Source organism: Anopheles moucheti, chromosome X (genome assembly GCF_943734755.1).
Source record: "Anopheles moucheti chromosome X, idAnoMoucSN_F20_07, whole genome shotgun sequence".
Taxonomy (NCBI): Eukaryota; Metazoa; Arthropoda; class Insecta; order Diptera; family Culicidae; genus Anopheles; species Anopheles moucheti.
In genome coordinates, this window is record NC_069142.1 from 17,579,869 (window position 1) to 17,605,296 (window position 25,428).

The following is a 25,428-nucleotide window of genomic DNA, read 5'->3' on the forward strand; positions in this document are numbered from 1 at the left end:
CGGTGGAGATGGCTGCGGCGGGACACGTGACGGCGGTGGTGGCGGGTGACTTCAACGCGTGGAGTCAGGAGTGGGGCTGTGCTCGGACCAGTAGAAGAGGGGAGATTCTCCAGGGTGCGATGGATTAGCTGGGTTTCGAGACGCTGAACCGCGGCAACGAACCCACATTCCGTGGGAACGGCGTGGCTCGTGAGAGCATAATCGACGTCACCTTTGCGAGCTCTTCCCTCGCACGCCCTAACTCCTGGCGGGTCAGCCAAGAGTATTCGGGTAGCGACCACCGGTACGTGGAGTTTGAGCTGCAGCCGAGTGGGCAGCAGCAACATCAGCATTGCCAGCGGTTCTCCTGCAACGTACCTGCGAGCAGTGGAGCGGCCATGTTCGCTGGAGTCCGGTATAAGACCAAGCAGTTTAACCCGACTAGCCTTAAGCTAGCGCTCTCCGTCAAGGAGTTTCCTGAGGCAGACTCCCCTCAGAGCCTGATGGACAGCTTGTCGGCCGCCTGCGGCGAAACGATGGAGCAGATCCGAAAGGCGACATTCAGTCGGTCTCCAAGGCTGTACTGGTGGAGCAACAAGATCCAGCGTATACGCGAGCAGTGTGAGGAGACGGAAAAGCGCCTTAACGCGGCGGTTGATGCAGAGGAACGTGCAGTGACTATGGCCCAGCTGTCTGATCTCCGCAAGACGCTCCAGCGGGAGATACAAAGCAGCAAAGAGCGGTGTATGTAAGAACTGATCGACAGCGTAGATAACGATGTCTACGGGCCGGCGTACAAGGTGCTGCTAGGCAAGCTGCGAGGCCGCACTCCTCCCGAGACTGATCCTGCAGTGCTTGAGCCGATTGTCGACGCCCTGTTCCCGAGACACCCTCCTTTCGAGTGGCCAACGCTACCGACGGACAACGAGGAGGAGGACGTGGTGCGACCCATAACGCGAGAAGAGGTGCTCGCAGTTGCAGTAAGGATGGCTCCATCCAAGGCTCAAGGTCTGGATGGCATCGCGAATGCGGCTGCAAAAACTGCGATGCTGGAGCACCCGGAGGTGTTTGCCCGTGTCTACAACGATTAGCTGCAGCGGGATGAATTCCCCAAGTCTTGGAAGGAGGCGAGACTTGTGCTGATCGCGAAGCCGGGCAAGCAACCGGGGGAACCGTCGCCGAAACGGCCATTGCTGGTGATGGGGATCGTCCCGAAGGGATTCGAACGTCTGGTGCTCGATCGCCTCAACGATCATCTAGAGGACAACAGTGCTCCCCGCCTGTCACCGAACCAGTATGGCTTCCGGAGAGGTCGGTCAACCATCGAAGCCATACAGCGGGTTGTAGCGAAAGGCGAGTTTGCGAGGACCTTCCATCGCACCAACGGGCGCGATCCTCGGTGCTTGATGGTGGCGGCGCTGGACGTAGCGAACGCGTTCAATACGGCCAGCTGGGAGGCGATCGCCCTGGCCCTCCAGGAGAAGCGGGTTCTGGCTCAGCTTCAGAGTTTCCTGAGAAGTTACTTCTCCGAGCAAGAGCTGGTGTATGAAACCAGCGAGGGCCGAGTCCGGAGAGAGGTGACAGCTGGCGTTCCACAGGGGTCAATCCTTGGCCCGACCCTGTGGAACGTCATGTATGACGGGGTCCTTCGAATGGAGTTTCCTGATGGAGTGGAAACCATTGGATTCGCCAACGACCTTGTGGTGCTGGCCAGTGGGACCACACCGCAGGAGGCTGCACAGCTGGCGGAGAGCGCGATAGTCATCATTAGCTCGTGGATGACGGCTCACCACCTAAAGCTCGCTCCTGCCAAGACGGAACTGGTGATAATATCCACGATGAGGGCGGGCAACGCAATATACCCGGTGTCCATCGATGGGGTTGAGCGGGTGCCAACTCGCAGCTTGAAGTACCATGGGGTCGTTGTGCAGGATCACCTGTCGTGGCGGCCACACGTGGAATACGCTACGGACAGGCGGTCCGTGTGGCGCAGGAGGTCTCGCGCTTGATGCAGAACCACGGCGGCCCCAGGAGCGCGAAACGGCGTCTCCTGGCATCGGCATAAGATTCGACGCTACGATACGCGGCGCCGATCTGGCACGAGGGACTCAGCAATCGGGTGTGCCGCAGGAAGTTGCAACGCGTGCAGCCCATCTACGCGAAACCGGTTGCCCGCACCTTCGTCATGGTGCGGTATGAGGTGACGACGGTCTTGGCTGGCGTCATCCCGATTCGGCTGCAGGTACAGGAGGATGCCAGGTGCCATCAGCGGCGGCAGCGGAGCAGGATCCCCGTCGGTGACCTGCGAGCGGAGAAGCGAGAAGCCGCAGCGGAGAAGCGTCAGTGGCAGCTGGAGTGGGACGAGTTGGCGCCTACGAGTCAATTCACCCGATGGACTCACAAGGTGATCCCTGATCTTGTAACGTGGAAGGCCAGACACCATGGTGAAATGACGTTTCACCTGGCCCAAGTACTATCCGGGCATGACTTCTTCCACGACTATTTGTACAATCAGCGATTCGCGCCATGTCAGGACTGCGCTAGATGCCCGGGTGTGCCGGAGACGGCAGAACACGCGGTTTTCTTCTGCCCTCGCTTCGCGGAGATTAGGCGTGAGCTACTGGGCGAGAGAGATGAGCCAGTGGTAACGCCGAACAACATCCAACAGTATATGCTCGGGAGCCAGCAACGATGGAGCGAGGTGTGCGAGGCCGCTCGCATAATTACCACCACACTCCAACAGGAGTGGTATATCGAGCGGGCCACGAGCGCACATGATGTCATGCAGGATGCTGCACAACGGTTGGGTGCTGCGCACAAGGAATTGGTGGCCTTGCGCAACGAAAGGCGTAACGAGGCTCGTCGGCAGCTCACTGTTGAGCGACGAGCTGCGCGGGGGGAACCACCACCACCAACCTACAACTACGGGCGACTGCTGACGATGGATGAAATCTAGGAGCGGAAGGATCAGCTGCGTTGAGTACGTAACAACGTTAGACACTTCCGCGCGCGGCAGAGGCTACGGAATGAGGAGGTAGTTGACTGCCGAACGTACCTATAGGCACTCTTCGGGGTGGAAGCGTTCGACGGGGAAGACGAACCCGACGGGGATTTAATGCCACTAGGGCAATAGGTTACAAATAAAGGCCGCTGAGGCAAAAAGAGGCGCGAACGCCCATTAGGACTAAGATTATCAACTGAGCAGCTTGGGTTGGAAAAACAAAGTGAACCATGGCCGTTAAGGCAAAAAGAGGCGCGAACGTCCATTAGCTCTAATATTATCCATTCAGCAGCTTGGGTTAAAAAGCGTAACAAACTTAGGCCGTTAAGGCAAAAAAGAGGCGCGAACGCCTATTTTAACTCTAAGAGATTAGTTGATTAGCTTGGGCTAAAATAAGGAAACAACAAAGACCACTTAGGCTAAAAGAGGCGCGAAGCCTACACAGGCTAAACGGTTGTCCGTTGATTTGCTAGGGCTGGAAATGCAAACCATAAATGGCCGTTACGGCAAAAGGAGGCGTGAACGCCCACACAGGCAGTAGAGCCCCCGACAGCCCATCCCTCGCGGGTAACGGCTGTCGGTGTGGACGTCCCGTGTAATTGTCTACTACGACCGAATAAACGGTAACATTTTTTTTTGGAAAAAAGCCAGTTATCCCTGTGGTAGGTGACAGCTGTCATTCGCAGCGATTGGACGGTCCTCCCTCAGACGCTCGAGTAAAAGCCGAAAATAAGGTGTAAAAACATCGTGTAGAGGCCAGAAAAGTGTTTCATATTGTGAATTATAGCGCACTTTAGCTGTGTTTTGTTAAAACCACGATAAAATAGGACGATGCTTGCCTAAAAAGCGTTTGACAAGTGCTCCCATACACTTTGTATGGGAAACTTAACAGAGCTAAAATAGGAACAACGGACGGTTAAAAACATTGAACAGAGCGAAAAAACAATAGTTCCGACCCTGAAAAACAATTTTCGTGACGGTGTGTGTGGAAAACAGGCCGGAAAATCACGGGAAAGTGCGTTCAAAAAGTGACACAAGCGGCATTATGTTTATTTATGTTTATGTTTATTTAGGTAAACTGGTGTCCGCTCATAGGCTAAACACCAGAACTTATGCTTCTAATATACCATAATCAATGCTTAGATAATAGTGGACAAGAACTACAGTAGGCTAAATAAGATCCCGTATCATATACACGTCATACATACTTCCAAAATGCGAATGAGATAGGACAAATACAAGAAGATAGTTGAAGGAGAAATCATAGAGAAGAAGAGAGCCGATTTCGGAAGGAGGTTAGAGAGAGGTTAAAATCGAAAACGGCCTACAAAGAATTGAAATTTCGTATACTGACAAGAAAAGGTTCATTAGCAGCAAACTGAGAACGGCGCATAGGAAGCAACAAAGGGTCACGAGAACGGAGGGTTCGGGATGGAATATAAAGGGGTATTCGGGATAGTATAAGAGGAGCGTCGGTCTCTCCTAATAGAAGAGCTGCAATAAACATCGCCCGCGACTTAACACGTCTGCGATCAAGAAAATCAAGCCCTAACATTTGGCACCGGATGTCGTACGGAGGGAGCGCCCAACTGGAATGACCTCAAAGTACTCTAATTGCCATTCTGGTAAAGTAGCGCTGAACTTTTTCAAGTCTAGCATTCCAAAGAACACTGGATGGAGCCCATACCACACTGGCATATTCCAGTGTAGAGCGCACAGGACAGTACAGCGATCTGAGACAAAAAGGATCAGAGAAGTCAGCTCTGATTCTACGAATCAGACCAAGCGTCTTCAAAGCCCTATTCGTACAATTTTGTATGTGCAGATTAAAAGACAGCTGTTGCAGCCTAAAGTTATGCAGTGTGAATTACTTTAGTTTAGGTACTTGGGCCTGATCAACGAAGACGGCCGAAGAAGTTTCATTTGTTAGTTAGTTTAGTACGTAAGGATATTGTTACAAATTAGGAATAGAGGTCTCTTCCATTTCAAACGCCAAGCAAGTAACACCTAAATTCACCGCTGTGAAATATCACAAACAACAGCTGGGGGCCAAAAGTTACCCCAAAATCGTGCACAACAGATATACGTTCAAGCATACACATATTGAGGGAATAATTGAAACGAAAGATGTCTCGGGACCGGGAGTAAGACAATACATAACACTTCTCAGGGCAGAGGGTAAGGAAATTGGCATCACACCAAGAGCAAAACGAATTAAGTACGTTTTGCAGGACAGAGCAATCACGGTGAGACGAAATGGGAAGATAAATTTTAAGGTCATCTGCATATAGCAGATGTCCCAATTCAGGAAGGATAAAGCTCACATCATTAACATATAACAAAAAGAGGAGAGGACTAAGGACACTGCCCTGGGGAACACCAGACGTACCGAAAAAAGCCTCAGACAGACACGACTTGAACCTGACACGATAATAACGATTGGATAGGTATGACTCGATCCACTGCAAGATGTTCAGGCCGACACCTAACCTGGCAAGTTTGGCTAGTAGAAGCATGTGACATACACGATCAAACGCCGCCTGAAAATCGGTGTAAATAACATCGATCTACCCTCCGCTTAACAAGTGGGGGTACAATCCAGAAACAAATTGCATTAGGTTGGTCGTAGTTGATCGGCCAGGCATGAAGCCGTGTTGCTAGGGACTAACATAAGAACGTACATGCAACATTAAACATTGACGGACAACGGATTTGAAAACTTTACTAATAGCACATAGAATGGATATTCCCCTGTAATTGGAGACCAGATTCCGATTACCCTTTTTGAATATAGGAATAAGTAAAGCCAGCGCACGCTCCACTCCTACTACATCGATGGGTAAAGCCCAGCCTCTAATCGAGCACGATCAGAAATCGGACAAGCAAACACCCCAGAGAAGTGGTCGGCAAAAAGGTCACAGACATCTTGAGGAGTAATTGCAGAAGCAGTGGTAGAGGACATAAGAGAAGGAAAGGCGGTATGTCGCCTACGAGAATTAACAAAACTCCAGAAGGAACGCGGGTTAGAATGGAAGCCGATCTGTAGCCTAGCTACATAGGTACGATATCGAGACCGGTTGTAGATACGGTGGGCTGAAGCAGCATATTTGTAGAGCTGCCTATTAAAATCGGAACGATTGCGACGATAAGCTCTGAGATACCGATTCTTGTCGGATTTCATTACGCGAAGAGTGCTATTTGACCAAGGTGGTCGAGGGCAAGGTTTAAGAATAGGAGAACAGGAGTGAAGGGCATTTAGGTTAGTAGAACTAACAAATGATACGGCAAGATCGACGGACGTACAGGAAAACACAAAAGACCAGTCGGTGTAGGAAAGGATCTCATTTAGCCTACGGTAGTCCGTTTTACGATAGTTGAACATGCTGGGGGAAGGACCCCAGGCCTGATTAGGTGAATCGGGAGCACAGGCAGCAGGAAGGCTCAGAAGTAATTCCAGTGGTGGATGGTAGTCGTCGATGTTAGATAAGGGAAGCTGCGCCGATGACACCGAGGATGATAATGCTGCCAACTCATTTGCCAAAACCAGGTCCAGTTGACGCCCATGAGCGTTCGGCACTCCACTTATTTGAATTATGTCATGCAGCCGGAACAGATCGAGAAAATTCGAGCTTGAGATTACCACGGACGACTCAGATGTTGGCTTAAAATGTCTTGCGGGTGAGGATGAAGTGGAAACATTGTCCCAGATAAGATGAGATTGGTTGAAGTCGCCGAAGAGATAAAATAAATCGTTGCGGGCCATCGACGGCACCGAGCACAATTTCACTCAACACGGGTTAGAAATCCGGAAACAAACGCTTAAAAAACACTTTAGTAGGCTCAGGACTGATTAGCGGCACGAAGGGCAGCAAAAGTTCGCGGGAACATCCGAGAAAAACAGCCGACGTTACGATATACGCGCGGAACGAAACAGAGACACATCCGATCTCGTGTAATGACTGGTCGTGTAAATGTGGGTCGGTGACTTCAGCGTCATGATGATATGCGGTGACACACGTTTCCTCTCGCTTTTCCAGTGTTCGATGCAGGATAGTCGGCGTCATGACTAGCTTTGATAATTGATAATGGTAATTGCTAAGTGATTTCATCTTCGTTGTTCGTGAGGGCTGATATCATTGGTAGGTAGGTCTTTAAGAGCGTACCAAACTGCGTCGTGGCAGCGTCTGTCTCAAACGCTATGGGAGCGACCGCCGAAGCATTCCAGAGTGAAACCTCGACAATAGCAATAGGACATGTAACCACAATAAAACACTAGACAAACATCTGTAGCAATGACTAAACAAAAGGAAAAACAAACAAGAACAAACGATAGTGCGTACTACCTATAGGATGGGGGATGGGAAGGAATTATAGGGTGATTCCGTTCTCTTTGGCGAAGTCGAACAGAATCCGTGCGTACACGTAGTCCTTCTGACCCAGAATGTCGCGAATTGGCACAGCAGCGGATCTTCCTGATGCCCGAACGGCTGCCAGAAGACCGGGTCTTGAGGCGTCGAATTCACCACATGACCAGAGGATGTGGTCGATGTCATGGAATCCAACACTACAGCTACAAACCTTGGAGTCGGACATACCTATACGTTGAAGGTGCGCATTCATTGCATAATGGTTCGACATGAGTGTAGACATCATACGAATGAACGCACGACCTACCGGGAGCCTGTGAAACCAAGGACGCAGAGATACCTGTGGTGAGATTGAATACAAGAACCTCCCGAGCTCATCGTCATCCCACATGCTCTGCCAGCGAGCCATGCATAGCTGTTGTGGGGTGCGCAGAAACTCGTGAGGGGGAATCGACCTCTCAAAAAAGTTGTCCTCAGAGGCACCTCGTTTGGCCAAAAGATCTGCCTTTTCTTTTCCGGGGATACCGTAATGAGCAGGCAACCAGATAAGCGATATTCGAAACGCTTTGTTGTACAGAGAGCTTAGTATATCCAAGATTTTTCGGATAAAGTAATCAGAGCTCTTTATAGCCTCAACGGATTTCAGTGCTTCGACAGCGCTGAGGCTGTCTGTGAATATAAAATACTGATCCGGAGGACTCGCACTTATTAGTAACAAGGCGTAAAAAATAGCTGCCAGCTCAGCTACATGGATTGAGCATGGCTGTCTAAGTTTGTGGAAGATGTCAGTGCATGTGTTAAATACACCAAAGCCCGTGCCCACCTCCGAAGAGAATCCATCAGTAAAATACTGGTTATTATGGGGTTGGCCATATTTATCCACAAAAATGCTGGGAATTGCCCTTCAGCGAAGTTCATTTTTAATGTTCTTCATTTCCTCCCTCATTGAGGTATCGATTACTAGAAGGGAATTGTAGGACTCCGGTAAACTGGCGCAGTTAATTGGTCTTGTGGCGCTAGGGTTTGCCTGTAAAGATACAAAATCACGATATACATCCATGATTTTGTATTTAGAACCTGCCTCTTGTAGCGATTTGAAATTATCAATCACTAGAGGATTAGATGCTGTGGAACGTAGTAAAAGGCGAAGCGATAGCTGCAAAAATCTCAGTTTCAGCGGCATCACTCCGGACATCACTTCTAAGGACATTGTATGAGTGGACTTCATACTCCCCAGCGCAATTCTAAGACAACGATATTGAATACGTTCTAGTTCTATGATATGCGACTTGGCTGCCCAATGGAAGCAGATGCATCCGTATTCCAAGACGGATAAGATCGTTGTCTTGTACCGCCGCAGGAGATCTAATGGGTGTGCACCCCACCAGAAGCCTGTGACTGTTCGGAGGAAGTTGATTCTTTTGGCACACTTAATTGCCAGTTGATCTACATGTGACCTCCACACATTTTTACTATCAAACCAAACACCTAGGTATCCAAAAGTTTGGGCAATCGTGATTTTTTTTTCCATTTAAAAATATGTCAAAATTAGGTTTGTACACGTTGGCAAGCCTATTTTTTGGTGTGTCGTAATGGAACGAAAAAACAAGCATTTCAGTCTTTTCTGGAGAAAACTCGATACCTAGGTTATTTGCCCACACCTGTAAATTGTCAAGCGTGGTTTGCAAAGGGCTTTGGAGACCTACGATGCTGTTGCTAGCGACTGAGACAACACCATCATCTGCCAATTGCCTTAATGACATATAAATTGTACAAAATGGGGCTCAAACAGGAGTGGGTGTCCGTAGAAACTGATTCGTCTTTTTTGAATCAGACCATTATCGAAATTCATTGCATTTTCGGAAAGGAGGTTTCAAAGGTAAGTGTTCAACTTTAGACTTAAACCCGTGTTTTGAAGTTTTCGACGCAGTATATTTATAGATACCGAGTCAAAAGCCCGCTTGATATCTAGACATAAAGAGGCCAACATCTCTTCACGAGTATGTGCCAACTCTATTTCTGTAATTAGAAGCGCCAATCAATCGTTTGTACCCATACCTTTGCGAAAGCCAAACTGGGTACGGGACAACAGTCCGTTGGATTTCAACCAGTTGTCCTCTCGAGCACCTTGCGCAAGCACGAAAGCAAAGATATAGGTCTGTATGACCCGTACTCTGATGCCGGTTTGCTAGGCTTCAAAATTGCGACTACTTTCACTTCTCTCCATTCTTGCGGGACGACATTGAGTTCCAACATCTTGTTGAAGATGCTCAATAATCGTCTCTTCGCCAAGTCTGGCATGTTTTGAAGCAATTTGCTTGTAACATTGTAGAGTCCTGGGGAAGAATTTTTGCAAGAAAGTAGTGAGTAGAGGGAGAGCTCGACCATACTGAAGGGCGAGTCCATGATAGGATCACTGCAAGGCGCATGTTGTTCAAATTTTTGCGCAGGAACGAAATCTGGCTCTATCAATTTGCAGATAGAGTATGTCCAATCTCCCGAAAATTTCTCGCTCTCGTTGGTGAATTTGCTATTTCGCATCCTTTTACCCATGTTCCACAACGAACGGAGCGAAGTGGAAGGCGGGAGGCTTTCGACGTATTTCCGCCATAAGCCCCTTTTCATGCTTTTAGCAGATTTCTGCATGTCCGTTCCAATGCTTTATACTGTTTGTATAGAACATTGGAACCATGGCGTCTTTATTGGCCAAATACCTTCCTCTTCGCTACAAATGCAGCTTAACAGTCTCTGTCCCACCAAGGAGTAGGAGGTTTGTTAAAGGACCTTGATTGGTGGGGTCCCCTTGTTTGGGCTGCAAGGGCACACTCGTTTATACGTTCCACGAGTTTTTTTATATTCCACGAGTGGATCAAAACTGAAGTTTATAGAAGCTGCCATTAGTTCGCTGTATCTTGTCCATTTGTTTTTCCTTGTCAGGTCGCATTTGATAGGAGCATTATCAACCTGACGATTCCTACCAGTGAAGACCATTTCAATCGGTAAGTGATCGCTGCCATTGGGGTCCTGGATAACCTTCCACGAAGTATCCAGAGCAAGCGACACTGAACATAGAGACAGGTCTATTGCACTTTCACGCGTCAAAGGCCCTGAAATCCTAGTTTCAGGCCCCTAGGCCTAGCATCACCGGAGTTTAATATTGTCAAGCTATGTTTGTCGCAAAAGTCCCTGATGACTGGAGCACGTAAGTCGTCTTTGGTGCATCCCCAGCCGTGTCCATGGGAGTTAAAATCTCCCAGGATAAAAATGGGTGGTTTTACACCCGTTGCTATTTTTTCAAGATCCCTAGTCATCTTCTCTATTTCAATCCCGGCTTTCGGAGGGATATAGACAGATGCAAAAGATAATTCAAGATCGCCTAGCTTTGCTTGTATTGCGACACATTCAACAACTTGTAGTAAGGGGAGGGGCATCGGAAAAAAGGGTAAATTTCTCCGGACACCAATCAACACACCGCCACCACGACTATCCCTACCTGTAGTAATTTGATCGTGACGGATGATGTTATATCCGTGGAAGGTTATACTTTTACCAGGGGTAAGCCAGGTTTCAGCGATGGCAAACACATCTGTTTTGTGCTTGCCGACCAGGGTTTTAAAAAGATCTATTTTTTCAAGAAAACTTCTACAATTCCATTGGAGTATGTTAGCCATTGGAACTTTAGTTGTCCAATTGCGGGTCATTGCCCAAGCCACTGCTTTAGGGCGCCTTGTATTAAAGGAAGCGCCATGGTAATAATGCTTTTCAGTGGCTCTGGGATGCCCAGTACTGAAATCAGTGAATCGATCAGACCTGACAATGGGACCGATTCTTGTAGGGCTTGACGACGAGCTCTCAGCTTTTGCTGTAGCTTAGGTCGGGAGTTGGGTGCTGGGGACAAGATTGGACTGGAAGGAAGCGTCTCGTCTTGCCGGGGTTTCACCGGGATATGTTGACGAGGGGCACTTGCTAGACGAGGGGTTGCCGAGGAAGGTGATTTTTTCTTGCCTTTTGCAAAGGCAGATTTTTTCTCCGTGGAAGGTGTAGCCTTCTTTGGGGCCTTCCTGCGACGACGAGTCACTTTCCTCTTCACTCTCACAACCACCTCCGAGACAGTTGGGCGCAGTGTCTCCGTACTGGAAGGGATTGTCTCCTCCTCCAGGAGACGGAAAGCGTTTTCGCTTGAAGGGCCACCCACCAGAACTGAAGCGTAGGAGCCACGTGCCAGCTGATATTGAGCTTTTTTAAGCCCAGCTTGTGTCCTCTTGTACACCGGGCACGATTTTAGTTCGTGCCAGTGCTGATTGCATTGAGTGCATTTGAATGGCGCTGCGGTGCATTCCGAGGACAAGTCCTGACTTTGGCACTTGACACACTTGACTCTGTTGCTGCAAAACTCTTTTGAGTGACCGATCTGGCTACATTTCTCGCAGGTGGGTACCTTGGAGACAAAGGGTCTTGCAATAGGGACGCGAAGCCCCTCATACACGATATAGCCCGGTAGTACGGTTCCCTCGAAAGTGAAACGTTATGAGCGGGTCTCCTTATATGCTTTCTTACCATTTATGATGGAGGAAGTCTACAAAGGCTTGACCTTTGTCACTTTCACTGCTGGAGTGGCACAGGAGCGAAAACCACCCATTCCGTATTTCCTGAGGTCCTCGACTGGAATGTCAAGATCTTCTATCACACCAGTTACTTCAACAATGCTACCGGGAATATACACCCGGTAGTTTTCCGTATAAGCAGGGTCCGCTGCAATGGCGTTCGCCTGCACTCGGTCGTTCACGACGACCCGGATTCTATTTGTGCGGACGCGAAGTACGTCCGTCACTGCCGAATTTTTTTGTGCAGAGACTATGCTATTGCTAGCATGTCCAGATCTTTTTTACCGGGCATCATGAACACCCGAAATTCACCCCGGCGCGAGATCGGGTAAGGGCTCATTCAATTATTACGTAACGCTGATTGGGAAGGGAGGGGGTCAGTACCAGCTGTTTACGCCAAAATGTAGGCAGTCAGGACAGCAGCACTAGGAAGGAGTAAAGAGGGAGACAGTTATAGGAAAGGGATCTCTCTTATAAGTACCCAAATAGCCAAATTACCTGAGGCAGCCAATTGTGAAACGCTAAAGATCGCTGCTTAAATACGCCGTTTGCAGTAGATAAGCAGCCGGAAAGTTCCTGGAACTTTTAAGCGGCCCTTAAGCAGCCCTCAAACGTCTTATGTCAAAATAAAATTTTCTTGCTTCGTTGTTTTTCAAGCAAAACGTCAATTAAAAAAAAAACATGTGGTTTTTTTCTGACTTGTCGTCCGGTGCGCCTGTGTTGTGTTACTGTTATTCTCATTATTCAATTTTATTATACATGTCCGTTAATTTTTTCTGTTAGTTGCGTTAGTGTGTGTGTTAACGCTACGATCTAGAATTCCTTGTTATTCGTTATATGTCTGGAATTGAACTGCGGTTGGTCTGTATATTAGAGTGATCACTTTCCTGGTTCTACTAATTAGTACTGTGAAGTGATATATTGAAAAATATATTCAAAAGCGAATCATTGCGATCACCAAAAACGCACAAAAAGTTAAGATATTTTACCGTTAAAGTGTTTTAACATTGTGTGCATTAACATTTTCTTAATACCATGTTTTCCATGTAAATAATTACTATAATATTTCTTCAGATGCCTTTCAATATCGTGGAAACGACTGATGCAAGAGGCCATAAGGAGCTGTTAGCAGTTCCTGAGCCATGGATACAAGGAACGAGTAAAGGAAAATCATACCTAATGTGGCCAAATGTTCGGCAGAAGGATCGACTTAACGAACTAATCGAAAATGATGCCAGCGTCCCAGCCAATTCGTGGGCAAGGATTTTGTGCAAAATTAAGCGTTCCGGAATTGATACATTGGCAGAAGCGAATAAGAATATTCAGGAAATGTGTTTGGTGTCTGCGACAGATTCAAGTGAAGTAGAACTCCAAAAATCACGACAAAAAATACCTACCCAAAACTCTCGCAGCAAAGTAAACATTGATTTTGAAGGTTAGCTAGAAACCGAGCTCGAGTGCGCGTTAAATGAAAGTTCAGTGCAATATTCACAAGAAAACGCTGTTGTGGAAGATGACACTGAAACTGGGCAATACATGCAATACAAATATATTACATGATTACCAACATTCCAAAATTAGTGATAGATTAGATAGCTTAGAAAACGCCACTGGAACAATAATACGCAAGATAGATTTTCAAACGAACAAAACAATACCGAATTTCAACCCCGAAATCAATCATCGTTTGGACAGATTAGAACACATAACTTCAACCATCGCCGCAAAGTTAGATATTTTACTAGATAAATTTATAACTCCCGTAAACCTACGCCGCAAAACCATTAACATAGGTTTTGAAATTATCAGCAGTGAAGAAGAAATCAAAACTTTTGAAGCAAATCTGAATGAAATAAGTTATTTTAATGAAATTTCTTCATGGTTGGAAGACAATATTTTTGAAATTACTCCAGACAATAGAATGGTCGAAATTTTGGACTTACTATTCACAAAACAATTTTTAACTGAGTTCAGTTGGACCGGAATTAGCAAAGGAAAACAAAAAATAGCAATGATGACTTTTAAAAACATTTTGGAATTATTTAGATTTCACGGCAGCACGAACGATACCACAATTACACAGAAAGATGTAGCTCGTTTTTATGAGGAAATTAAAAAATGCGGCAAAACGGGCTTTAATTCAAGGATTGCGTAAAAGCACACAACACAAGCATGCATGAAAATATATTTTTTTACTTTAAGTTTATATTACATTATTATTATTAGTTAAATGTATATTTATAGATATTATTGTTCATGAATTCAACGTGTGTATTGAAGGTATAAAAACAAATTCTCCGGTTTTTTTTAGTTCCTACAGCTATTAACTTACATTTAATGTCGTAGAAACTTATTTTCTCCTCTGTGCTTGAGATTTAGGTAGCATTTTCTACATAAATATTTAGGACAGACGATTTGAAAGGATAGTCAAAAAAATCCGCTATTCCTGCATTACTCTACCATAAAATTCACGTGCAAGAGGCGCTTTGGAAGAAATTTTAGAAAATCGTACAATTTTTTGTTGGTTAGTCAAAACCCAACAATCACGTTTATTATCCTGTAGCTTGAAGTATAAGTTATTTCCGTTCTTTGATGCTTCTTCGTACTGAAAAAAATGCTCAAGCTCAGATAGTCTGTTAATCAGCTGTTGCAAATCCTGGCGCCTGCTCCGTAGTAATTTTTTTAAATGCTGTAGTTTGTTTTCAAATGGGTACGTTGAAAGAGTATTTAGCGCACCAAAAAAACTCTACTTCGTCATATATATGTAACAGATTAAAAATATTACTTGTAAGAAACTGATCCCCATAAATGTTACTGTATTGGACTACAAATTCTTTTAACATTTCTTTTGCAACGTGCCAATTTTTTTTATAAACATTTGTTGACAAAAGAGTTATAGAACAAAAAAGCAATAAGAAGTGCCGGTATATGTCCTCGGGTAACATATCCTTAAGCACCACAATTGCTGCATAATGCAGGAATTCCGAACCATTCCAATATTTAAGTATGTTAAGGCTTCGGAATGGTCTGTGAATCTCTGATGAGAGTTGCATCTGTCGCAACATTTCCGATATTTCTAGAATTTCAGCAGCTGATAGCTTGGCGCGTAGTCCTAAAGTACCATCTCTCCAACCTTGTAGCAATCTTCGCATCACTCCTAAATCAATGAGATGCAGCCGACCTGCAACAATTATATCTCTGATAATATCTATAAATGGTATCTCAAGCAATGGACTGACTATTTTTGTATGTTTGCCATACGCTTTTTTACGGAAGTCACAATCTGTCCGTAATGCATGGTTCACACCCTTAAAAATAACAGTATGGGACCCATGATGATATTCTCCCTGACACGTACATTTCAAACAGCCATTCACTGCATTAAAGTTTGCCACTCCTAAAATAAAAAGAAATATTAATTTGTATTTTAGAATTTTCCTCACAAGTTCTCTTACCTTTTATAAAAGCTCTAGCAGGTGAATCGGCTATTATTGCTCGAAGTTTGATGTTAATTTGTATGTCCATGATGGTTATTCCTGTAACCAATACACTTTTCAATTCATTTACCAACGGTCCTAAATATTCTTCCACATTGCCTGGTTTTGTTGTACCGCAAAAAACTCCAACAATCATTGGAGGAGTGTTTGGCAACTCGTGCAAGTTTAAAAGGATGGGCCAAAATTGCGTACTACTGCTTCTATATAATGGTAGACCATCAACGAAAAGATTAAGAGACATCTCTTGAAAGGGCGGACTTTTTTTTCTGAAAAATTCATGTATCGGAATGAGTGAAAAAGTAGGAAAAAAAAGTAAAAATAACAATAAAACTTACAAGAAATAGGTTGAAATGCATTTTTCAATACCGTTGTACCAAAATTGCCCTCCATTTATATGCTTAATGTCTGCCGGGGTTCTTTTAGTGCGAAGCAACGTTCTGGCGTCATTCGAAAGGTCGCTTTGATATTTGCAGTTCAATATCTTCAATATCATGTTTATTGATTGATGCGATTGATTGGTGGATAAAGCCCATAATTTCAGACATTCTTCAGTATTCATATTTTTAAAATCATTCTTATCTGGTATTAGTCCTTCGTGTTCATCTTCCGACGCAGAACTTTCCGAAGACTGTTCAATTATGTCTGGAATATTGATTGTTGGCGCTAAGAACAAAAGTAATCGGTAACCATAACATAATCTAACTTAATGTTTGTTTACTATGACACACCTGCAATATCCAATAGCTCGCTCTCAGTTGAATTGATGTTCTTCTCAAATAGTTCACGTTTTATCTTATCACGTTTACGATAGATTTTCCCCGATTTTTTAATGCTTTGTGAAAACATTTTATTCTCTCGTATACCTTCCCGAAACTGATGGTGTCTGTTTGTGACGCCTATTTTTTGCAGATGACAGATGAGTTTGTAAACAAAGTACCATCGAGTACCGTGTGCTTCCTAAAGAACCGCATAGTTCCGTCGGGAACCTTTAACCGACTACTTTGGAACTCAATAGTTCCATCGTGCGCTGCACACGTGCAGGTTCACACACGGTTCGCTTTTTCACTAAGCAGCCCTCTAGCAGCGTTATGGTTCGATTTCAAACGTTTCAGGCTATTTGGGTAAGCTCTACTCTTATAGTTCAGAAGATTTAGAATAAGATAAAAAGAATTCTCTTCGATTCCAACCATCACCGAGTGCGGACGTAAAATACATGTGAAAGTTCTAGCAACGAATATTATCGCGTTTTGGTTTATTGCTCTTACAAAGTGGTCCTTCGAACCGGATTAGGATTGAGGCAGAGATCGGCAAAGGTCTACCTCGTAACCAGAGACATAATTCAGTGATTTGCTTGCGATAGTTATTTTTGTTGCATTGAAAGGATTTTGCGTGTCAGTGAGCGTTTGCACAGTGAGGTCAACGGTCGTGGAGCGAAGAAGATCTGAAGATAGGACTACCACCATGGCGTTTTTGGTGCGTCACTGCTTCAGGAATCGAAAATCGTAATTTCGTTAAATTCACAGTGGATTGATTAAGTTGAGTAGGAATTTAATCAAGGAATAATTGAACAATTTTGCGCGCGATAGTGAATCCGCGAATAGTGTACCCCGGTATTTGGTTGGTAATTACAACCTGGCAATTAAGTAGTAATATTTCACGTGAAATATTTCTGAAACATTTCAAAGTGTACACCCGTACACAACACGTATTCGCTATTACAACTTTCTAAGGGACGCTTCTACTCCCTGAGAACCTGTTCGGTAAATTGGCACTAACAAATTTAGATTGCTAGCGAAATGTGGACAGCCGAGAAACGTCTGAATACGTATTTGCGAAAGAAGCAGCTGGCGTTGAACGTTTTGTCAAGCGCGGAAGACTTTAATAATGCGTACGATGATAGTCAGGTATTGGAAGTGCTAGTGCGTTTGCAGTTAGTAGATGAGTGTAAAAGTGAGTTCCAACACATGATGGAGAAAATAGAAGAGTTGGACGCGTCAAAGATGTCCGATCCAGCTCAAGTGCAAGAGCATGCCGATTTTCACACGCGGTACTGCAAGGTGAAAGGCTTCTTACTACATCACTCATCCGATATGAGTGCCGCGAACACTTCGGTCTTAAATGCAACGCTTCGGGACAATGTTTCGAATGTTCATTTGAAGTTGCCAAAAATTGATTTACCGAGTTTCGACGGAGATGTAACAAAGTGGTTGACGTGGATCAGTGGTACTGATTTCGATGATCCATGCTGCGAGTGAAATTCCGGCAGTGATGAAACTGCAATATCTTCTTGCATCGCTGAAGAGTAATGCAGCCGCACTATTTGAACACACGGACCTGACGGCGAACAACTATGCGATCACATGGAACGCGCTCAACAAGCGGTATGACGACCAGAAGGCGCTTACTCGCGAATATTACCGCGCCTTGAATTTCCTGCCGGCGATGTCTTCGGATCGAGTGGAGGATTTAATGCATCTAGTGGACAAGTTTTCCCGGCTCGTGAAGGGTCTCATCAAACTAGGTGAGCCTGTTGATAAGTGGGATGTTCCATTAACGCATATTCTTTATTTGAAGCTCGACGAAAGAACAATTTTGGCTTTGGAGGAATGGTCTGTGTCTACCCGACAGGAGCGCGATGAATATGTACAGCTGTTGCTCGGCTAATTTACGGAAATTTTGTAACTGGCTTTTGCTTCTATTTCAAACGTTTATTTCACAAACTATTGTACATGTTGAGATATGTAGTGGTGTAAACTGCACTGAACTGTTTTGCTATAAGATTTGTTGATGGATTATATTGCTGTTTTTGCGTAAGTGTGAAGACCGTTAAACTGATATTATACCGCGTAAGCCGTGTGCCGATCAAACTGATATCCTACTGCGTAAGCCGTAAGCTGAGGTTCTACCCCGTAAGCCAAATGCCGAGGGTGAAATTCTTCCGCGTAAGCCGTGGGTCAAAATTTGATCCGATTGGTCCCTAGCCTACTCGATTGGAAAAAGCCCCACTTTTCCTCGCGCAATCGTTTTTATCCTATTCTCTCTCTATGGCACACTGGTGCAACGCCTGGACATTACAAATGACAGCTGTCATTTATTCCCCGGCCCGTAACTGAAGCTGTTTCTACACTCCTGGCCACAACACAAGCTGATGGAGTTTCTCAACGATCACATCAAAATGTTGAAAGCATCTCGCAAGCTCACACCTTCGACACAGCAAGTGATGAAGCAAGATCCTGGCAGGGTGACTGATAGTCAGCGACGAGATACTGCTGGAGTTGAGAAACATGCTGCGGTGCTACCAATGCAGGGCTCTAGGGCGCATTTCGAGGACAAGTCCTGTGGGATGTGCAAGGGACAACATACATGTGGCAGCGTAGCCTTTTTCGTGTACGTCACTGTACCGCGCTACACACTAAACCTACTAATCCGTATCCGTTAGTATGCGTATGTACTAACACGAGCGTGCGAACACGAGCACTAACGATAACGTCACAGCGAACGACTAACGATAAAATAAACCGAGAGATAGTTCTCATTCTAGTCATACATTTCGACCCAACCGCTTCTAATTACGTCCTACGGAAAGAAATATTACAACGCGCTAAAGTGGTGACCCCGACGTGATCGCTATAATCAGTCTTTAGCGTAACAGTTTTAAGTGCGTGATTTTCTTTCTTTTCGCGAATATAAGTGTACGCAGCAAGCATGGAGGAGGATAAAGTTGTAACTACCCAGCCCATTGTACCCGGCCCAATCGGGCCTAGCCCATTTGTACCCAGCGCAAATTTAACTAGCCCCGCGGCTCAACCGGCTGCCGTTGAAGCAATCCATGCGCCGCGTCTCAATCCACCAAGCATGGCGGATACCAATATAGAGACGTATTTCATGTCCCTTGAATTTTGGTTTGCTGCTTCGGGCATAGGCGCATTGCACGATACGCGAAAATACAACATTGTGATGGCACAGGTCCCGCCGAATAAACTCACCGAGCTAAGGGCAATCATCGACGGCACACCAGCGGTTGAAAAATATGCGTACATCAAAGCGAAGCTGATCGGTTATTTTGCCGATAGTCAGCAGAGGCGCTTGCAGCGCGTCTTGTCCGATATGCCGCTTGGTGACAGAAAACCGAGCCAGCTTCTTAACGAAATGAAGCGCGTCGCTGGCAACTCCCTTAGTGAACCTGTGCTGATCGATTTGTGGGCATCAAGGCTGCCACCACATGCGCAAGCTGCAGTGATCGCTTCTAGTGGTGACGCCGCGGATAAAACCACCATCGCTGACGCCATTGTTGAGTCAATGAGCCTTAGAAGCATTAACGCCGTTGAACGTAGCAACCCAGCGATGGCGTCTGGCCACGTGTCTGATGCCGCAATGTCAACGACCGCAAATCCAGCCAGTGATCCTATATCGGACCTTCGGAAAGAGATTGCCGAATTATCAAGGCGGCTCGAAAACGTGCTTCCTAACAAAAGTCGAGGACGATCGGTTTCCCGCAGCAGATTAACACGTAGACGCAGTTTAAGTCGCGGAAGCGATTTTTCGACCGGCCCCTGTTGGTACCACCGCAAATTCGGTAGCGAGGCTAGGAAATGCCGAAAACCATGCACCGGCCCAGGAACAACATCTGCACAATAGTGTCGCTCTGCAGATGCTGCGGTGGAGACTGGCGAACTCACCACTACAGCCGCAATCTTTCGTTTACGAATTGCTGATTCAACTACGTCAACGCAATTTTTAATCGACACCGGCGCCGATGTGTCTGTGGTTCCGAAAGATATGCTTACTGCGAGAGTAAAACCATCCCCGATAAAACTGTTCGCCGCGAACGGATCGCCTATTAATGTGTACGGTGAAGTATTGTTAAAGGTAAATCTCGGCCTTCGTCGTGAGTTCCTGTGGTCGTTCCTGATAGCCGACGTAAGTTCGGGTATAATTGGTGCGGATTTTTTAACCAATTTCGATTTGCTGGTAGATATGAAACGGAAGCGCCTCATCGATAATACCACCCATCTTGAGTCCGTTGGGTTACTAGCGAAGAGTGAGCAGTGTTCGGTTAAAACTTTTAGTACAGAGTCGCCTTACGCCGAGTTGTTAGCCGAGTTTCCGAATATCACTCGCCTGGCGCCACCGGGTACGATTAGCGATGCATCGATTCACCATAGAATCGAAACGACAGGGCAACCTGTTTACGCACGCCCACGACGTCTGTCCCCGGACAAGCTTCAAGCAGCGAAGACCGAATTTGAGCATCTAATGAAGCTTGGCATATGCCGACCATCCAGCAGCAGTTGGGCGAGCCCACTCCACATGGTTAAGAAAGCAGACGGTTCTTGGCGGCCGTGTGGAGACTACCGAGCACTCAACGCGCAAACCATCCCGGATCGCTACCCTATACCGTACCTGCAGGACTTCTCTACTATATTGCAAGGTAAAACTATATTTACTAAAATTGACTTGCAAAAAGCCTTCCATCAGGTACCGATCCATCCCGCTGATATTGCAAAAACTGCCATCACGACGCCGTTCGGACTGTTCGAGTTTTCGTTTATGACCTTTGGATTGCGGAACGCAGCGCAAACGTTTCAACGGCTTATCCACGAGGTCGTCCGAGGGTTGGATTTTGTATTTCCGTACATCGACGACCTATTCATCGCTTCATCATCACCCGAAGAACACCGAGAACATTTGCGGCAATTGTTTACAAGGCTGAAACAGCATAATTTGGCGATTAATATAGCCAAATGCGAATTCGGCCGCGACACACTCGATTTTCTAGGCCATTCTGTCTCTAGAGATGGTATCCGTCCCTTACCTGATCGCGTTCGAGCTATTGAGGAATACAAGCTTCCTGCTACAACGAAGGAGTTAAAAAGCTTTTTGGCAATGCTTAATTTCTATCGTAGGTTCTTGCCAAATGCGATCGAGCACCAGATTCCACTCCTTGCCATGATTCATGGCAACAAACGCAATGATCGTTCCCCGCTGACATGGAGTAGTGCGACCACCGCGAGCTTCGAACGCTGTAAGCAACAACTCGCAAAAGCTACTCTGTTATCGCATCCCGCCAAAACAGCCGAGCTGTCCCTTTGGGTCGACGCATCTGACATCGCCGCAGGAGCAGTCCTTCATCAAATCGTTGATGGAAACCCCCAACCGCTCGGATTTTTCTCAAAAAAATTCGACAAGGCGCAACTGCGATACAGCACTTACGATCGCGAACTAACCGCAATCTATCTTGCGGTACGGCATTTTAAATATATGCTTGAAGGACGAAACTGCCACATCTATACAGACCACAAGCCCATAACTTTTGCCTTTCGTCAAAAGCTTGACAAAGCCTCGGACCGTCAAGCTCGCCAATTGGACGTGATTGGGCAAATAACAACGGACATCCGTCACGTTGTGGGAAAGGACAACATCGTAGCTGACTTGCTCTCCCGCATTAATGCTATACAATCAGCGTCATCACTGGATTATGAAGCACTTGCGGAAGACCAAAAAGACGACCAACAGCTCCAGGACATCGCACAAGGTAAAATAAAAAGTTCGCTCAATCTAAAGTATTTTACCATTCCAGGCAGTATCAAACAACTTTTATGTGACTGCACTGGAGATCGCATCCGCCCTTACATAACGAAACGGTTTCGGCACGCTGCGTTACAGGCAACGCACCAGCTGTCTCATCCTGGCACCCGTGCAACGGCCAAGTTAATGACAGAACGATTTGTTTGGCCAAGCATCCGCAAGGACAGCATTGCTTTCGCTAGGAACTGCCTACCGTGCCAACGTTCGAAGGTGCTGCGACACACACAATCACCTATATCTCGATATTCGGCACCGGACAGCCGGTTTTCTCATATCAACATTGACATCGTGGGGCCCTTCCCTCCAAGTAGGGGAAACCGCTATTGTTTAACGGTCATTGACAGGTTCACGCGTTGGCCTGAAGCGTTTCCAATGCCTGATATGACCGCGTTAACAGTTGCCGAAGCTCTTGTTTGCGGATGGATAGCCCGGTTTGGTGTTCCATTTTTCATCACGTCTGACCAAGGACGTCAATTCGAATCATCGCTTTTCGATGAACTTACTCGCTTGATCGGATCCAGCCACCTGCGTACGACTGCATACCACCCTCAGTCAAATGGCATTATCGAACGATGGCATAGGACCCTAAAAGCATCTATTCTGTGCCATGATCCCGAGCACTGGAGCGAGTACCTACCGATGATCCTACTCGGGCTGCGGGCAGCCTACAAGGAAGACCTTAAATCATCGCCTGCCGAGATGGTATATGGAACAACTCTCCGATTACCGTCTGAGTTTTTCACAAACAACTTAGACAACCCGAACGAAGCTGAATTTGTCGCCAAACTCCGTACAACTATGCGACAAATTCGCCCCCGAGAGACTGCCAGTCATGGAAATCACAGTGTTTTCATACACCAGGACTTAAAGACGTGTAAGAACGTCTTCGTGCGCAACGACTCGGTCCGACCCTCGCTATCGCCACCGTATGAAGGACCATTCAAGGTGCTGAACCGAGCCGAAAAATTCTTCAAGTTGAACATACGAGGCCGCACAGTCAACGTTTCGGTCGATCGCCTGAAGCCAGCGTATTCACTAGAAGATCAGCAAACCACAAGTGACAAGGTACCTGCATGCACAACTGATCCTAATATTTTTCCGACTAGAGTCACTCGTTCCGGTCGACGAGTTGTAATCCCTTCGAGGTATCGGTAAAGGGAAATCTAGTCTAGGAGGGGAGTACTGTGGCAGCGTAGCCTTTTTCGTGTACGTCACTGTACCGCGCTACACACTAAACCTACTAATCCGTATCCGTTAGTATGCGTATGTACTAACACGAGCGTGCGAACACGAGCACTAACGATAACGTCACAGCGAACGACTAACGATAAAATAAACCGAGAGATAGTTCTCATTCTAGTCATACATTTCGACCCAACCGCTTCTAATTACGTCCTACGGAAAGAAATATTACAACGCGCTAAATACAGTACATTCCTGCTCGAAGTTTGCGGAACTGTCGGTGGAGGAAAGAAGAAGAATGGTCAGGGAATTGAAACTATGTTTCAACTGTTTGCGTCACGGGCATATGAGCCAGCATTGCACATCTGCGTTTTTGTGCGTGCATTGTAGGAAACGGCATCACACAAAGCTGTGCACTATGGGATCGAATAATAGGGGCTATAGAACCGTATTGAGCGCTGCTGCATCATCTCTCACACCCCGACGTCGAATATTACTTGCAACGGCGTTAGTAATCATCAGGAGCGTGCATGGTGGACCATATGTTGCTCGAGCGTTGCTAGACAGTGGGTCTCAGGTGAATTTTGTAACAGAAAGGCTCGTTCAACAATTAAATCTTCAGCGGTATCAAGACAACGACCTTGTAAGTGGAGTCGGAGGAGGAGAAGTAAACAGCAATAAGGCGGTCTTGGCAAACATACAATCACGTGTGACGGATTTTAAAGCCTCTATTGAATGCTTAATTCTACCAAAAATCACCAACGAATTACCCGGTATTCGTATGGCAATAAACAACTGGCGCATCCCGAAGCATTTAATGCTAGCAGATCCAAGGTTTAATGAGAGCAATAAGATCGACTTGCTGATAGGTGCGGAATTGTTCATGGCGTTACTGAAACCAAACAAAAGAGTTTTATCAAACGATCGATTGATACTACAGAATAGTAAACTAGGATGGATATTGAGTGGGCCCTACCACGGAGATCCAATGAACCATCACCACACGTGTCTAAGTCTAGCAAGCATTGGTGCCAAGCCCAGTATGGAAGAGCTGGTAGAGAAAATGTTTGAGCTAGAAGAAATACCCGAAGGGGACATCTTAACGAAGAGCAAGATAGAGTGCGAAAGGTTCTATGCGGAGACAACCCGCGTGAAAGACGGAAGGTATGTCGTACACCTTCCTAAGGTAGAGGATGCTTCAGCATTAGGAGATACGATGGAGATAGCCAAAAGACGATTCGGCAGTGTTGAACGGCGATTACAACAGAATTCTGAGTTAAGTCACGCATATCGAATGTTTATGAGGGAATACTTGGAGCTAGGACACATGTCCAAATTAGCAGATGATGTAAGGAACATCAAAGCACATTCGTCACCAGTGTACTACATGCCACATCACGCGGTTTTGAAAGCAGAGAGTTCATCGACTAAGTGTCGAGTTGTTTTTGACGCTTCCTGCAAGTCGAGTTCAGGTCGGTCACTAAATGATCTTCTTCTAGTGGGGCCGCAACTGCAGGATGACATAGTCTCGATATATTTGCGTTTCCGTACGAAAGCAGTAGCAGTTGTGGCAGACATTAAAAAAATGTATCGACAAATACTGGTCACGGAAAAAGACAGATGCTTACAACAAATCCTTTGGCGAGAGAATAACAACGAACCATTAGCAGTTTACCAGTTGAACACCGTTACGTATGGTACTGCAGCTGCTCCTTATTTGGCGATAAAAACGTTATACAGAACATTCGAAGATTATGGGCACTTATACCCATACAAGGCACAAGGCTATGGCATGTTTGCGTGATTTTTATGTTGACGATTTATTATCGGGAGAAGACTCCGTCGAAGAGGCTAAGGAGATGGTTAATCAAGTAAATCTATTACTCGAAAAGGGAGGGTTCACACTTCGAAAATGGGCGTCAAACGTGGCTGCAGCAATAGAAGGCATACCTACGGAAAATCAAGCTCACTCGCCGCAACACGAGGTTGAGTGGAAGAATAATGCGATTGGTACGTTAGGGTTGATTTGGGAGCCATCTACAGATCGAGTGAAGGTACGAGTTCGCGAAACAGATATAAGTCAGCCTATGACAAAACGCAACCTTCTAAGTAGCATTGCGCAGTTGTTTGATCCTTTGGGATTTTTTGATCCCGTAAAAATGTCGGCCAAGATCCTAATGCAACGATTGTGGTCACTGCAGACACCGAAC

General features: G+C 46.0%; 1 protein-coding gene across 1 annotated transcript; it reads left to right on the plus strand.

Annotated features, from left to right (window-relative positions):
• Positions 1-13,464: 13,464 nt before the first annotated feature.
• LOC128306707 (uncharacterized) lies at positions 13,465-14,106 on the plus strand. Its single transcript, XM_053044295.1, has one exon. It carries the CDS (start codon positions 13,465-13,467, stop codon positions 14,104-14,106), a length of 642 nt encoding a protein of 213 aa, XP_052900255.1.
• The last annotated feature ends 11,322 nt before the right edge of the window (positions 14,107-25,428 follow it).